This window comes from Pongo abelii, chromosome 2, assembly GCF_028885655.2.
Source record: "Pongo abelii isolate AG06213 chromosome 2, NHGRI_mPonAbe1-v2.0_pri, whole genome shotgun sequence".
Taxonomy (NCBI): Eukaryota; Metazoa; Chordata; class Mammalia; order Primates; family Hominidae; genus Pongo; species Pongo abelii.
Genome location: NC_085928.1, coordinates 196,257,267 through 196,274,133, shown reverse-complemented (window position 1 = coordinate 196,274,133; position 16,867 = coordinate 196,257,267). Strand labels below are relative to the sequence as shown.

At 47.4% G+C, this 16,867-nt stretch overlaps 1 protein-coding gene across 2 annotated transcripts in view; it reads left to right on the top strand.

The window, feature by feature from the left end:
• The window catches only part of DGKG (diacylglycerol kinase gamma), a 213,117-nt gene that overhangs the window by 83,225 nt on the left and 113,025 nt on the right, over positions 1 to 16,867 (top strand). The window contains exons 10-15 of one of the 2 annotated variants that reach the window (XM_024245332.3): positions 1,906 to 2,023; positions 5,219 to 5,307; positions 8,639 to 8,755; positions 9,789 to 9,881; positions 12,255 to 12,314; positions 15,772 to 15,851. In XM_024245332.3, the coding sequence (XP_024101100.2) occupies positions 1,906 to 2,023; positions 5,219 to 5,307; positions 8,639 to 8,755; positions 9,789 to 9,881; positions 12,255 to 12,314; positions 15,772 to 15,851 (557 nt within the window). The remainder of the gene's footprint in view (positions 1 to 1,905; positions 2,024 to 5,218; positions 5,308 to 8,638; positions 8,756 to 9,788; positions 9,882 to 12,254; positions 12,315 to 15,771; positions 15,852 to 16,867) is intronic. The other variant, XM_063722379.1, reaches the window with a different exon arrangement.

Sequence of the window (16,867 nt, the reverse complement as noted above, 5' to 3'; positions counted from 1 at the left end):
CTATCATTTTCCTTCTACCTATACAGGAAAACCCTGGCTTGTGAGGTAGAGGAGAGGGATGGAAAGAGCATGGGCTCTGGCCAGCAAAAGACCCAAGTTTGACTACTCATTCAGTCCCTCATTATCTGTGTGGGCTTGGGCTAGTTACAGAACATCTCCAAATCTCTGTTTCTCACTTCTAGAATGGGAACAAATCTACCTCCTTCCACATTAACAAACACTTTTTAGGTTATTTTGTGTCTCCCAGCATCTGGAATGGAATAAGAACTTAATGAAAGTTTGAATTTACAATGTGTCAGGCATTGAACTAGAAGCTTTACTTACATGATGTCATTTAATTCTTACAAAAATCCCTTGAGGTAGATGTTGGTCAAACAAATAAATGAATGAATCAGTCTTTTGATGAATCATTATCAGTTTGTGAATGCATTTACTAAAGTGGAGACCATTAGATAAGAGGGTTTTAATTCTATAAAACTCATGTCCTGGAAGAAGCAGGGTTTGAGGTAATGAGAAGAAAATAGCTTCTCTGGCCCAGAGGAGGAAGCCAGCAGTTGGTAAAGAATGTGAGCTCCTCTGGAGATCATAACAGAAGCCTGGGCACAGGCCGAGGTCTGGTTGCAGTGACCAGCCCAAATGCATACACACCCCCAGAAGTAAGAATTACATTTGAGTCCCGCACATTGGACACTACGTCCATGACCATCGATCCTCATCACCTTACCGTAGCTTTTACTGATCATAAAAGCAGCCCAGGAGTGTTACTCTTGTAATGGAGCCTATGAGAAAGGTTCAGGGATAGCACATGCAGGAGGGACATTCCTCAAGCTGTGCTGTGATCCCCTGGGATGGGATGTGGGAGATGTGGGTGTGACTGCGTGAGGCTTGGTGTACCTAGTAGATGCAGATGATTTCACTTCTGAACAAAGTCAGGAGGAGATGGTCTAACCCTTTCTCTGTCTGTCTTTTTACTATTTTTTCTGTGTACCGAAAGTTGATAGGAGAAATACATTGTTTTTACTAAACTCTTTCATCTTGATTATCACACTAGTACATGCACACTGTAAAAAATTTGGAACACACAGCAGAAAGTAGAAATCAGAGAATACAATAAATCCATATTGCTACCAGCTATAGCCAACCTGTTAACAGGTTAGTGAAATTGCTTCCCATCAAAGATCTATCATATAAAACTGAAATCATAACATATCATCGAAATGGCATTCTGTGTTTTCACTTAGCATTGTATCATGAGCACATTCCCATGCCATTAGATAGTCTTATAAATATCTTTTTGATTGCCACCTAACATTACATCAGATGGATGTACTACAATTAGCCTTTTGGTAATTTTGAGACCTTTAGGATATTTCCAGCTTTTCATTATTTTAAATAATGCTGGGTTAAGCATCTGGCAGGGCACGAAAAGGCTCATCTGCCTTTTAAAAATTATTTCTTTAAGATAAAGTCGAAGAGGAGAGATTGGTAAGTCAAAGGTTGTAAACATTTAAAGGAGATAGATGATAGATAGATAAATAGATAGATAGATAATAGATAGGTAGATAGATAGATAGATAGGTAGATAGATAGATAGATGATAGATAGATCAGATTGTTGTTCAGTTTATGCTTCTGCCAGCCATGCGAGAGAGGGTTTATTTTATCCCACATACACGTACTTCCATTCAGATGTTTCTTGCTTTTAATATTTGCTAATTTTTAAAACACACACAAAAAAATTTTGTTTTTATTTGTATTTAAAACAGTAAAAAATATCAATAACTCATCTTCTAAATATTAAAAAAGAGTCTTATTTAGGAAAAGGAAGAACATGCAAGAGGCACCCCCTGGCTTCCTCCATCTCAGGGCGGCCAGCTCAGGGTCTCACCTCCTATTACCCCTGCAGGGCTCCAAGGGGGATGGGCGGCACGCCTGGACCATGAAGCACTTCAAGAAACCAACCTACTGCAACTTCTGCCATATCATGCTCATGGGCGTCCGCAAGCAAGGCCTGTGCTGCACTTGTGAGTAAATTTCTTTCAAACCTCTTTCCCCCAGGCACTATCTTGCTCTGCGCATGGTTGGCTGATCCATTGCAGAGAAAATGTTGGTATTTCTGCTTCCCAGCTTGAGGGACCACCCATATTGTTCCAACAGAAGGAATAAAGCGAGGCTTTCATGTCCTGTTTTTACTCTACCCAAGTCCAACGGACAGGTCTTGGACTATTTATTATTGGAGGCTTTTTATGAGCCACTGACCTCCTGGAAGAAATTATTAAAGTCCACAAATAATTTAAAATTTCTCATACTACTTTTAGTTGGGTTTTCTAGTCAATATTTATTCTGGGTATGTTCAGAGGAAACTTATTTTTAAAAAATTAATAAGCATTTGGGGCCAAATACGGTGGCTCACACCTGAAATCCCAGCACTTTGGGAGGCAGAAGCAGGCAGATTGCTTGAGGCCAGTAGTTTGAGACCGGCCCTGCCAACATGGAGAAACCTGTCCCTACTAAAAATACTAAGGTGCTGGAAAGGATGTGGAGAAATAGGAACACTTTTACACTGTTGGTGGGACTGTAAACTAGTTCAACCATTGTGGAAGACAGTGTGGCGATTCGTCAGGGATCTAGAACTAGAAATACCATTTGACTCAGCCATCCCATTACTGGGTATATACCCAAAGGATTATAAATCATGCTGCTATAAAGACACATGCACACATATGTTTATTGCGGCACTATTCACAATAGCAAAGACTTGGAACCAACCCAAATGTCCATCAATGATAGATTAGATTAAGAAAATGTGGCACATATACACCATAGAATACTATGCAGCCAGAAAAAAGGATGAGTTCACGTCCTTTGTAGGGACATGGATGAAGCTGGAAACCATCATTCTGAGCAAACTATTGCAAGATCATAAAACCAAACACTGCATGTTCTCACTCACAGGTGGAAATTTAACAAAGAGAACACTTGGACACAGAGTGGGGAACATCACACAGTGGGGCCTGTCGTGGGGTGGGGGGAGGGGGGAGGGGTAGCATTAGGAGATATACCTAATGTAAATGACGAGTTAATGGGTGTAGCACACCAACGTGGCACACGTATACATATGTAACAAACCTGCACGTTGTGCACATGTACCCTAGAACTTAATGTATAATAAAAAATAAAAATACTAAAAAAAAATTAGCTGGGCATGGTGGCGTGCATCTGTAATCCCAACTACTCAGGAGGCTGAGGTGGGAGGATCACTCAAGCCCAGGAGGCAGAGGTTGCGGTGAGCTGAGATCGCACCACCACACTCCAGCTTGGATGACAGAGTGAAACCCTGTCTCAAAAACAAAAAACAAACAAACAAAAAAGCATTTTACATTCTGCAAATGCAATGGGAATTAAAACTCTACAGTTGTTTCACTTTTTAATTCCTTTAGTAAAGTCAGAGTGGAAAGGTGGAAAAAACTACAAGTGGTAGAGGAAAAAGCAGAGAGGAAGGCTGGAAAGGTAGACAGGAAAAAGAAATGGGGGAAAAGAGTGATAAGGAGTAGGAAAGAAGGGGACACAGGGAGCAGGAGGAGAAGGCAGAGGGGCTGCAGCAAGAAGGCATGGCAGGCACCAGAGTATGTGGGTGCACAGAGCCCTGCCGCCTGCCCCATGATGTGGACAGCAACACTCATCCTGAACCCACCAGACACTGGGGAGCTGCTGCTGCAGGGAGGCCCCTTGGCTGTACTCCAGGCTGAAGTGCTTTATCCAACACGCACCTGTGAATTAGGCAGCAAGTGACCTCAGCCATAAAAGTCGCCTTCGCAGAGCTGGGCCCACTGTCCACAAAGACCAAGCATCAACGGGCTAAAGAAGGGGTCCACCAGGCATGGCGCGGTGATTCACACCTGTAATCCCAGCACTTTGGGACGCCAAGATGGGCAGATCACAATGTCCGGAGCTCAAGATCATCCTGGCCAACATGGTGAAACCCCATCCCTACTAAAAATACAAAAATTAGCTGGGCATGGTGGCACGTGCCTGTAATCCCAGCTACTCGGGAGGCTGAGGCAGGAAAATCACTTGAACCCGGGAGTCGGACGTTGCAGTGAGCCGAGATCTCATCACTGCACTCCAGCCTGGTGAGAGGGTGAGATTCTATCTCAAAAAAAAAAAAAAAAGAAAAAAGAAGGGGTGCAACAGTCTCCCCAGTGCCAGTTCAAACCTAGCTCTTACCCACATTTTATAGATCAATCTCATTCCCATTATGTTCTAGGCCTGTGGGCCTCTGCTGTATACATAATGGTAGTAAAAACAACAGCAATAATGTGTGGAATAGCTACTCTGACCCAGACACATGATGCTTTACACAAACTATCTCATGTACTGCTGCAACATCCCTGCAAAGAGAAAGAGAGGCTGTTTTCTTCCCTTTTTACAGAAAACCCTGAATTTCAGAGAGGTAAAACAATTTACCCAAGGTCATGTGGATTGTCACGGGGGCCTGCCTAGCCTTCAAAAGCCCTGGCCTTGGCCAGGTGCGGTGGCTTACGCCAGCACTTAGGGAGGCTGAGGCGGGCGGATCACCTGAGGTCAGGAGTTCGAGACCAGCCTGGCTAACATGGTGAAACCCCCATTTCTACTAAAAATACAAAAAATTAGCCGGGCGTGGTGGTGTGCGCCTGTAACACCTGTAATCCCAGCTACTTGGGAAGCTGAGGCAGGAGAATCACTTGAACCCGAGAGGCAGAGGTTGCAGTGAGCCGAGATCATGCCATTGCACTCCAGCTTGGGTAACAAGAGCAAAACACCATCTCAAAAAAAAAAAAAAAAAAAAAAAAAAAAAAAAAGCCCTGGCCTTTCTATCCATTTTCCAATGTCCCGGGCATGCAATACAGTGGCACTGGCATAGCCAGAAGGATGATGTCACACACTCCCCTTCAGCAAAAGGCGCCTTTCTGGGGATGTGTTCCTGCTGCGTTCACTGCCTGCAGAAGAAGGCAGTGAGGCAGGTGGAGGTGCAGCCGCAGCAGATAAGCAGGGACTCTGTCCTCCAAGAACAATTAGAGACTGTTTTGAATTTCCATTAGGCAAGACCAGCCCCACGTGTCCCCTGCCCCTCATCAGCCACCCAAAGGGAGGTACAGGCCTTGGCTAGGGTGGGAGGGCGGCTAGGCCTCTCCTACGTGGCCATTCACAAGCACCTGCCTTGATTTTTTTTTTTTCAGACTGTAAATACACTGTCCACGAACGCTGTGTGTCCAAAAACATTCCTGGTTGTGTCAAAACGTACTCAAAAGCCAAAAGGAGCGGTGAGGTTGGTGACATCTACTGCCTTGTTCTACTGCATGCCTCATCCAGGAAACATGTCCATCAACATGGATTCCTGGGCAGGAAGGGGAACTGGGAGCTTCATCCAGTCCCTTCTCTGCCTTGAGGACCACCTGTAAACCATCCCGTTCATCCATCCATCCATTCAGCACCTTCCTGGTGCCCACTATGTGCCAGGCTCCATGCTGGGGGTACAAAGGTTGTAAGAGATGCTCCTCAGCCTGCTCAAGAACTATGCTGTCTAGAGGGAGAGACGGGCATGTAAGCAAAGAACAGAATAGTGAGATGTGTGCTACAATAACACAGCTGTGTAGAAGGTACAGTGGAAGCACAGGGCAAGTTGCACAAAGGAGCTGGCATTGCAGTTGTGTCTTGAACACAAATTGGGAGGACTTCATGAGGCATCGAAGAGGACCAGACTCTCTAGGCAGAGGAAGCCTCATGTGTAAAGGCATGAGACGTGGCTTACTCCGGGATCCATACTTAGTTTGGCGTAGCTGGGGCAGGGGATGCTTCAAGGGAAGTGGCAGGAGATGCACTCAGAAAGTGGTGAGATCTGGCCTGAAGCAGGTCTTGTGAGGCCAGCTGAGTGAGAAAGGTGTTTTCTGTGCAGCTGGGGGCCACTGAAGAGCTTCAAGCACATAAAGATGTGATTAAGTTTGTGAATTAGGTTAATAGCTCTGAGTGTGATGTGGGAGAGAAATCGGGGGAGGAAAACTCTTCCAATACTTGAGGCAAAAGGCAGTACTGCACTGAGGGCCCGACTGGGGTGGGATCCACACTCACTGCTCTAGGATGGTCCTGTGCTGAGGGTCTCCCAGGCCATGCCGGTTATTGGGTATTTAGACTGTCACACTGGCTAAAGGAGAGAAAATGAAGGGAGAGCTTGAGAGGTAATTTGGAAGTACCACCACTAGGACCAGGACGTGGTGATGGGGATGCGGAGGATGAGAGAAGGGAAAAGGTAGGGAATGGCTCCCAGGTTTCTAACTCGGCCATTGGGTGATGCCATTCTCCAAGTCTGGAAATAGACTTACCTTAAAATTAGCAGGGGAAGGGCGCTTTGCCTTCCTGAAAAGGGAAGATTACACGGAGGAGTGTGAGTCAGGAGACAGCCGTGAGAGTGGTACCCAGCCCTCCTGCAGAAGGACTCCTGGGATAGAAAGGCACCTCCTAGGATTTGTGTGCATGCCCCGTGGACACTGCATGGTCTCTCATCCACGCCTTCTGCACCACCCCATGCACACCCTGCTCCATGTTCATGCCTTTCACCGGGACACACGGTGTACCTGCTGGACGCAGGCCCTAAGCCTGCACTCTGGCTACCTGTCACACAGAGAACAGAGTGAGGCCAATGAGGGGCCGGCAGGGCACACTCACAAACTTCTCAGCCTGCAGGAGCAACCCAGTCTTTCATCATCTCCTCAGATCCCAAAGAGAATGGGTAAGGCAATGTGGTGTTGGGGAAGCAGCCCTGGACTTGGGGTCAAAAGACCTGGCTAGGAAACCCTACTTGGCCGCTTACCAGCCTTGGAACCTAGGGCCAGTCACTTAACCTCTCTGAAACTTTCATTTTTTCCTCTGCAGAATGGAAATAATAATCTCAGAGCAAATTCAATTGTGGCCATGTAGATGACAGATTAATTAGCAAACCGAGTTCTTTACACCCTCAGAAGTGCAAGGCACAAGGTGATAAGCTACCAACCAAATGTGACACATCTTCTGGAGAAATAATTTTGCCAAAAACATTCTTAGGGGAGGCCTTAAGCAACTTAATTGCTAAGAAATTTAAAACATTTATTTTTAGACCAAGTGCAGTCACTCACGCCTGTAATCCCAGAACTTTAGGAGGCTGAGGAGGGCCAATAGCTTGAGTCCAGGAGTTTGAGACCAGCCGGCGCAACATGGTGAGATCCTGTCTTTACAAAAAGAAAATACAAAAATTAGCCTGGTGTGGTGGCATGTGCCTGTAGTCCCAGCTACTCGGGCGGCTGGGCTGGGAGGATCACTTGAACCTGGAGGATCGAGGCTGCAGTGAGTTGTGATCATGCCACTGCACTCCGGCCTGGGCAACAGAGTGAGACTGTCTCAAAAAAACACATTTATTCTTATTTAATAGAAACCTGGACAGAATCATGCAAATATTTCATGGATTTTTAATACTGCGCTTGTGGTTAGGCACTCCAGGGTATGTCCCCCGCCTTCTTCCAGAGTCCATATCCACTTCCTTCTGTTATTTGGGGTACCATGGTGAAAATTTTTGAGTGAGAATTTTGGTGAGAATTCCAGAGGGAGAGAACTGAGGGCTCAGCCTCCCGGACAGTGGGGCTACTAGCCAGCTGCTATTGCTTTAGCCACACTGACACACACACACAAAGACGTTCCTACTATTCTCACCTGTTTCCAAGTGCCTAGCCTGCCCTGGTGGTATTTCCTGGTCATGGAGCAGATACAACCAGCTCCCCAGGAAACAGGTGTGAAAAGCACCAATGGACCCTCACTAATTTCTTTGGACTTTTCTCTAACTTCCTTCTAGAGTGCTTTTTAGTCTCGGCTTCACGTTATAATCACCCAGAGTGCTTTAAAACATATTAATCATGTGCCCCACCCTCAAAGACTCTAATTTATTTGGGCTGGAGTGTCGGCTGGGCATTAGGACTTCTAAAAGCTCCCCCAGGTGCTTCTAATGGGCAGCTAAAACTGAGGAAGGAGAAGGGCGTTACCCAATTATGGGTACCCCCAAAGGGCCAGGACTGTACCAGGGAGGCCCTTCCAAACGTGCTATCTCATTGCATTGCCCCAGTAACCCCAGAGGTGGGACTTCTTATACCAATTCCCACAGGTCAGGGACCTGAGACTCAGAGAGGTCTAAGAACTGGCCAAAGGCCACCACTTCAAAGGGACTCCAGCCAGTTTTGTCTGTGGCCCACCCAAGCCCTCCAGAGTTCCTCTGCACCACGCTGCCTTCCAGAAGAGGGCACATACAAACACATCACTCTGCAAGGAGTTCTGCAAGACAAACAGATGGACTGCCAGACAAGATGCTGCTCAGAGGCCTGCCTGCCGGGGCGATTGAGCTGTTCAAAATGTGGCAAAGCGAGCTTTTGATCTACTTTGATTCGCATAATGGCGGTTAGGCAGGGAGGAACCACATCGTGCCATTAGGCAAGCTACCCAACATCCAATAAGCATCTTCTAAATAGGAAACAGTCCCTCTGGCTCCCCCGCATCCCCTCCCAGATCCTTCTCCTCCAGCCCAGGGCCCTGGGGACATGGTTCTGCCGTTTTCCCTGGCATCGTTCGCTTCCCTCCCGCAGGTGATGCAGCACGCATGGGTGGAAGGGAACTCCTCCGTCAAGTGTGACCGGTGCCACAAAAGTATCAAGTGCTACCAGAGTGTCACCGCGCGGCACTGCGTGTGGTGCCGGATGACGGTGGGTTGGCGCCCAGGGCGGCCCTGCTTCTTTTCAATGTTTTTTTGCCTAAGCTGCAGCCCAGGAGCAGTGAACATCCGGCCAGAGGGCACGAGCAAAGCCAGGGGAGCGAGGCTAAGAGGACCCCACAGCGCCTATTCAATGCCCTCAGCCTAACGATGCTCCAGTGAATTACCAAGCTGCCCAGAGAGAGGGCAACCCCAAACCAGGGGAGTGAGGACTGCTGAAGAAGAAGCTGGCCAGTCCACTGTCTGTGTGGCCTGGCAGCTGGGATCAGCAGGCCCAACTATGAACTTCTTTTACCTGGGTGTCACCTAGGTCCGGGGACACTGACAGAGTGGGAGAAAAATTGGACAACAGGAGCATCATAGGAGGGGGTGCCTGCCCTGAAGGCACATTCCTCAGAGCAGCCCCACTGCCTGGGCCAAAGGTTTGGACTTGCTGCCACCAGCCACAGCACATGCTAGAGTCCACAGCCCCACTAGACACCCAGAGTGCCACTGGCAGCCACTGAGCTGGCCAACCTGCCTGTCAAAACTCACTGCCAGCTCTTGTCCTTCTCCCCAGGTATCAGCCTCAAAATGTAGGTTTCTCCAAACCAGACTGCAGAACTCTCAAAATACAAAGGTTGAACCACAAGGTTTACTCTCAGCCATCCATGAGTTTGTTCGTCAAGATCTCCCTCCTCCCAGAGTCTCAGGGCCTGGAGAGCACATATCTAAGGGGGCTCTGGAATCAACACGGGGTGCCACACTGAAGGGTCACAGGCCGGCTCATGACTGTGTCACTTCAGTAGCCATGAGCGGCTCTTGGCCTCTTTGCTCGGCCCACGGCAGACTTTGCACCCTTAACCACACACACACACGCGCGTATGCACACACACACACACACACGGCAGTACTGTCAAAGCCAGCAGTGCATCAGGATTTGGGGGAGCACTAGACAGCTCACCTCTCCCCCAAACCTCTCCACCTTCATGTTTGATGTTTCTTTGCTCACTTTCACTCACTCTCTTTTTCATTTCTCCCCCTAGTTTCACCGCAAATGTGAATTATCAACATTGTGTGACGGTGGGGAACTCAGAGACCACATCTTGCTGCCCACCTCCATATGCCCCATCACCCGGGTAAGTGCTCCTGCCCCGGGGAGGGCTGTAGCTTCTCCGGGTTCTGGTTTCAGATGTAGGCAGCTTTCAGACATTCACATCCCTCCCAGGGCTTCCCTGACAACTCTTTGGGTTTGTGTTTTCTTTTCTTTCTTTTTTTGCTGTTATTTTAGGTTAGAGAGTAGACGGGAGGATTTGTTACACAGGCAGACACGTCTCGCAGGAGTTTGTTGTGCAGATTATTTTATCACCTGGGTTTTTAGCCCAGTGCCCAGTCGTTAATCTTTTCTGCTCCTCTCTGTCGGGTTTGTGCTTTCAGTATGTGCTTGAGAGAGGTCAGCGCTGCACAGATCAGATTTTGAGAGAAAACTTCTCTGACTAAACTGTTTCCAATTGCTGGCCACCCCGAATGCCCTGAAATGACCCATCAAGGAAAGCACATTTGTTCTAAGCTTTTTGCAGGCAGAGCACAGCACAAGGAACCTCAGTCACCACCTATGCATGGCCAGGCTCCCAACCTCCCTCATCTCTGTCAATCTCCCTGCCACGTCCAAACCCTATCTCCCTCTACCTCCTGAGTTTCCACTTGGGTGTCTCAGCCTGATTTGGAAATGAAAGCGCAAAATTAAGCTCCTTTACCCCCACCTGACACGTTGTCGCCTGTGTTGAAGACCCCTCTTTCAAACAAGCATCAAACACTTAACTTTGCCATCTTCCCATCTGAAAAATGTTGCAAGTCCCACCCATTCCTCACATCTCACTCTGGACTTGACCAGTTACTTCTTTCTCGTTAAAAATCTGAGAAAAAGGCCGGCCACAGTGGCTCATGCCTGTAATCCCAGAACTTTGGGAGGCTGAGGCAGGCAGATCACCTGCGGTCAGGAGTTTTAGATCAGCCTGGCCACATGGTGAAACCCCATCTCTACTAAAAATACAAAAATTAGCCAGGCGTGGTAGTGGGCACCTGTAATCCCAGCTACTGGGGAGGCTGAGGCAGGATAATTACTTGAACCTGGGAGGTGGAGGTTGCAGTGAGCCAAGATCACACCACTGCACTCCAGCCTGGGTGACAGAGTGAGACTCTGTCTCAAAAATAAAAATAAAAAACCCTGAAAAATACCAACACATTGGAAAATCATTTAGCAATATTTACTGTATTGGAAATATACAAACTCCATAACCCAACAATTCTCCTCCAGTGCATCTACCTGGAAAAGACAAGCATTTATTCCACCAAAAGACATGCACAAGAAGGCTCATAGCAGCTTTATTCATAACAGTTAAAAACTGGAAACAAGCTAAATGACCATTAACAGGAGAATAGATGAATAAATTGAGGCATATCGGCGTCTGGCATTCATAGCATGGGAAACTACATTGCAATGGAAAAGAACAAACTATGCATAGGGTAAAAACATGGAGAATCTCAAAAACATAATGCTGAACCAAAGAAGCTAGACTCAGAAAAAGATATGCTCTATGAATCCATTATATGAAATTCAAAAGCCAGGCAAAACCCATGTGGTATCAGGAGTCACAACAGGGTTATGCTTGAAGAGGTAGTAGTTACAAGACCATCCCCATATACAAAATTCATCAAGCTGTACAATTTAGATTTGAGCATTTTACTATATGTGAGAAAACCTTAATAAAATAAACATTAGAAAAACAAACAAAACCAAGAAAAATGACAATATCATATCATTAGATAGTGCTCAGCAGAAAAGCCAAGTCTACGGCCAGGCGCAGTGGCTTACACCTGTAATCCCAGCACTTTGGGAGGCTAAGGCTGGCGGATCACGAGGTCAAGGGATCGAGACCATCCTGGCCAACATGGTGAAACCCCATCTCTACTAAAAATACAAGAAAATTAGCTGGGCGTGGTGGCACGCACCTGTAGTCCCAGCTACTAAGGAGGCTGAGGCAGGAGAATCACTTGAACCCACGAGGCGGAGCTTGCAGTGAGCCGAGATCACACCAGTGCACTCCAGCCTGGCGATAGAGCAAGACTCCGTCTCAAAAAAAAAAAAAAAAAAAAAAAAAGAAAGGAAGAAAAGCCAAGTTGCCAAGTCTAAGAATTTTCTTCTCAGAGCTCAAGCTTCTAAATCAACCAAGTGGAATTCTGCCACTTTCAGTGCTCCCCACTATGTCCCTTGCCTCAAAGGTAAAGTCAGCCCGTGATGTCATCACTGGAGGCCTGAAGAATCCTAGAAAAAGTCATAGGGGTACATTTCTTTATTTAGGTCAGAAGCCCCATGTTGAAAACCTCGTCTCCATACTACACTAGCTTTCTAATCTCTTTCTTTATATCAGCCATTTGTTTTTCATCTGATCTCTTTCTTTGTATTAGGCTTCTTTTTCCAAAAGATGCTTGTCTTTCCTTTCTTGTCACAGGACAGGCCAGGTGAGAAGTCTGATGGCTGCGTGTCTGCCAAGGGCGAACTTGTCATGCAGGTACCTCATGAGCTCTAAATCCGATTGCACCTTCTAAGTTGTTCCAGGGCTGTGGCGGGCAGGACGGGGTTTGGGTTCTATAGAAAAGCATCTCAGCATTTGCCTTCTCATGTGACTAATTATACCACCCAGGAGGGCATTTATTTGTGGCCTCTGGTGTTACCTTTGACAGCCACACTGTCAGCAAGTGGTGAGAGGAAAGGTTGGCTGATCCCATTGCTGGTCTTACTGGGCTTTATTACTATTTTAGGAACAAGTTACATAAAACTTTAATATGCAGATGTCCTAAATAATAACAAAGATGTGGCCTAAAAATAGACAATGGGTTTTTCAAGATTGCCAAGCTGTCTCCAGAACATGATCTGCCAAAATGAAGCTAACCAGATATAAAAGTTCTTCTTAATCCTTAAATGTATACTTAAGAACTCATTTTTTTACTTGGGTTCAGCAATGAACATTTTTTGTGTCTTCCACAGAGTTCCGAGGAAGGCAGCCTGGTGAGGAACAAAGAGTACTAGAAAAGGAAATAGAAAACCGGGGCCTCCTCCTCTGCCTCTGAGCCTTAAGTTTCCTCCGCTCAAAGGAGATACAGTAATCCCTGCCCTGCCCACCTCCCAGAGGTGCTGTAAGATTAAATGAGAACATGCAGATTCATGTGTTGTGAAAAGTAAAAGGCTGGGCACAGTGGCTCACGCCTGTCATCGCAGCACTTTGGGATGCTGAGGCGGGCAAATCGCCTGAGGTCAGAAGTTCGAGACCAGCCTGGCCAACATGGTGAAACCCCATCTCTACTAAAAATACAAAAATTAGCCGGGTGTGGTGGGAGGTGCCTGTAATCCCAGCTACTCGGGAGGCTGAGGCAGGAGAATCACTTGAACCTGGGAGGTGGAGGTTGCAGTGAGCCGAGATTCTGTCACTTCACTCCAGCCTGGGCAACAGAGGGATATTATGCCTCAAAAGAAAAAAAAGAAAAAGAAAAAGAAAAGTGAAACATAAGGCCGAATGAGGGGAGAATCTTAATATGTGAGAAAGCTGTAGACACCTAGAAGGGCAGAAAGGTGGGAAACACACAGAGGCGCACGCACATCCACACCTGATACATGTATGCCAGTTGTTTAGGGCAGGCAGCCATCGGGTTGTCCTGCATCTGTTCTGATGGGGCAGAGCCCACACTGTAGGGCTGGCTGTTAAATACGTTGAGTATCATCTCCAGAGGTGAGGAATTATTCCTCAGCCTCCAAGATGCTTCTGGGCATCACATAGTCACCCTGGGCAAGTGAGACACATTTTTTAGATCATCGGAAATGCTACTATCCTTTTCAAACAACACGGCACTGTGTTTGCTGGACTTTTAGCTTGAGATCTGGAAAAGCAGGCATTAGATATTGAATATGCAGCAGAGCTGCGCGTCCACATTGGTGTATCCTTCCACTGAACCCACAAGTATTTGCTGAGCACCCACTCTTGTGTCTGGTGCTATAGGGTCCTTGGTAGTAGGGTTACACACACCCCACTCTGCTCCCAATGCATTTTAAATCCAGTTGATGTTTTGAGTCATTTATCTAAGAAAGTAAAAAAAAAAAAAAAATACAAATGAACAACAAAAGAAACTCCAGAAGATAGTACATGGTGCGTTTGTTTGCTTGCTTGCTTGCTTGCTTGCTTGTTTTTTGAGATGGGGTTTCACTCTTGTCTCCCAGGCTGGAGTGCAATGGTGCGATCTCAGCTCACTGCAACCTTTGCCTCCCAGGTTCAAGCAATTCTCCTGCCTCAGCCTCCCAAGTAGCTGGGATTACAGACATGTGCCACTACACCTGGCTAATTTTTGTATTTTTAGTAGAGATAGGGTTTCACCATATTGGCCAGGCTGGTCTCGAACTCCTAACCTCAGGTGATCCACCTGCCTCAGCCTCCCAAAGTGCTAGGATTACAGGCATGAGCCACCGTGCCCGGCCAATAGTCCATGTTTTAAGTGCAATCATTTTAGTTGCAACGATCAAGGGAAACTGTATAGAGATGTCTCTTGAATTGAGCCCTGGGGATAAGAAGGTTTTTGTTGGTGGTGGTGGTGGTGTTTTTTGTTCGTTTGTTTGTTTGTTTTTCTTTTCCAAGACGGAGTCTTGCTCTGTCGCCCAGGCTGGAGTGCGGTGGTGAGATCTCGGCTCACTGCAACCTCCACCTCCCAGGTTCAAGCGATTATCCTGCCTCAGCCTCCCGAGTAGCTGGGATTACAGGCACACACCACCATGCCTGGCTAATTTTTGTATTTTTAGTAGAGATGGGGTTTCATCATGTTGGCCAGGCTGGTCTCGAACTTCTGACCTTGTGATGCTCCTGCCTCGGCCTCCCAAAGTGCTGGGATTATAGGCGTGAGTGATCATGTCCAACCAAAAATTTTTTTTAGGAGTTTGCAAAGAAGGAAGTGGGCATTTCAGGGCATAGAACGAGAAAAGAAACAAGCATGAGCAGACCCATGGGTGGGAATGCAAGAGACACACTCCAGACTTACTAGAGGAGCAAGAGCAAGACTTGGCTGCACCTGCAGCTGAGGGTTAGCAGGAATTAGGAGACAGCAGTAGAATAGGGCTAGACTGAAAAGGCCTTTGATGCCAGGTTAGGAGATTTACATTTTATCCACAAAATCCAAATCCTCCTTTAATAATGAGATGTCATTACAAGTTTTTGGGCAAGAGTGGTATGGCTGACCTGGTGTTTTGGGAAGGAACTGTGTGGGGATGGCGTGCAGGACTTACCTAGGGTGGGATAGGCGCAAGCAGCATGAGGCTGTGGCAGCTACCAGAGGTAAAGGGACATTTCAGGGAAAGACTTGGCAGGACAAGACCTTCCTTGGATGGATGGATGAATAACAGAAGCAGGGAACCAGGAGAAAGGCCGAGTTTCATAGGGAGAGAAGATGGGTCATGTATGAGGCATGTTGAGCTTATACTGATGGTGAGACAGCCAGTCGACAGTACTACCCACTGGCCAGTGAGAAATGTGGGACCAGGGTTCAGGAGGAAACTGGGGCCAGAAATGAGCATTTGGAAGGCGCCAGGGTGGAAGCGGGTGGTTCACTCCCTGAGTGCTATTTCACTTACGCGTATGATCAGACGGCCGTGCTTTCTAAGATCATATTCAGCTGTGTCTCCCACAAAATTTAATCTTGTGCTGTAGGTACAAGACCACATCATCGTTGAATGATTTGAAGCTACAGCACCATTGTCCCATCGCTGATCCCAACCTCAAACCCTCATTTCCATTAACACTACTTAAAGGCCATTCAAACTGGAGACACTTAGCTACTTAGCCCCTCCAAAAATTCAGCCAGTGGAAAAACACCTGACCGCCTGCCCTCCTGCTTCTCATCTGCCTCTCCAAAGCTGTCTTGGCTTCAACCCTCATCTCACCCCCCTATTGGATAAAGCAGAGCTAATTTCTTTTTCTTTTACCTTTCAAGTATAAGATCATCCCCACCCCGGGTACCCACCCCCTGCTGGTCTTGGTGAACCCCAAGAGTGGAGGGAGACAAGGAGAAAGGTACGTTCTCTTCTGTTTCAAAGTGGAGCAACTAGGGCAACATGACTCAGGCCCTTCCTCCCCTTGGCAGGAACACAGCAGGCTGTGGAGACAGGCAGACTCAAATCCCAGCACTGCCACCTGCCACTTTATGACCTGGCCCAAGTGACTTAATGTCCCCGGGCCTTGGTTTCTCCCTCTGTAAAATGGAGATAATTATCATTCCTCCTCTCACAGGTGAGAATAGACACGGTGCTTAGCCCACAGCCTGCCACGTGAGCCATTATTAAGACCACTAGAGTTAGACCACGCTCTGAGATGCCTGTGCCTTTCTAGCCTCTCAGATCTCTTGATTTAAGAGATGATGGGGGGCCCATTGATTTGGACCTCCTGGGCTACCGTCACCCATGAGAAGCCAGTGCATCCACCTCATCAGTTTACTGAAATGCCCAGTTCAGTGGAGGCTAGAAATTGCTAACCAGCACGGGAGGACAGAGAGAATGGTTAAAGCAGCTCTGCCTCCCAATTCCGGGATCATTAACAGATGGCACCGTGATCTGGAATCCAGGTTAAAAAATAATAATTAGTAGAGTTAAAGCAAGAACTATGAGGACCCCCACCCCCGTCCAAGGGGCAGGACACCCCTCCTGAGCTGACCTGACAATTCCAAGCTGGAGCCAGGAAAGCAGTCCTGGGTGCAGTCACGGCCTCTCAGCGCCCTCCCTCCCCAACAGCCCAACTGCCACCTCCTGCATTTCCTCCTGATCCCAGGACTGCAGGGGGCCTCTCCCTGGGGAGGCGGGGGCGGGGGGGGGGGGGGTCCTGTGATGTTTTTGTACAGTCTGCAGAGGGCAGAATCACACTGCCTAGACCATACAGAACATTTGGGAGAAGGTCTCTGTGGAGGATAAAGCTTTAGAATAAAAGTTCTGTTCTCTGGGTTTCTCTGCCCTGTCCTCTTTGTAGCGGGTGATGCTTCTGGGCTTAGGAGCTGGAGTCTAGGTTGGTAGTTCAGCCTTGAACCGAGAGTGATAACA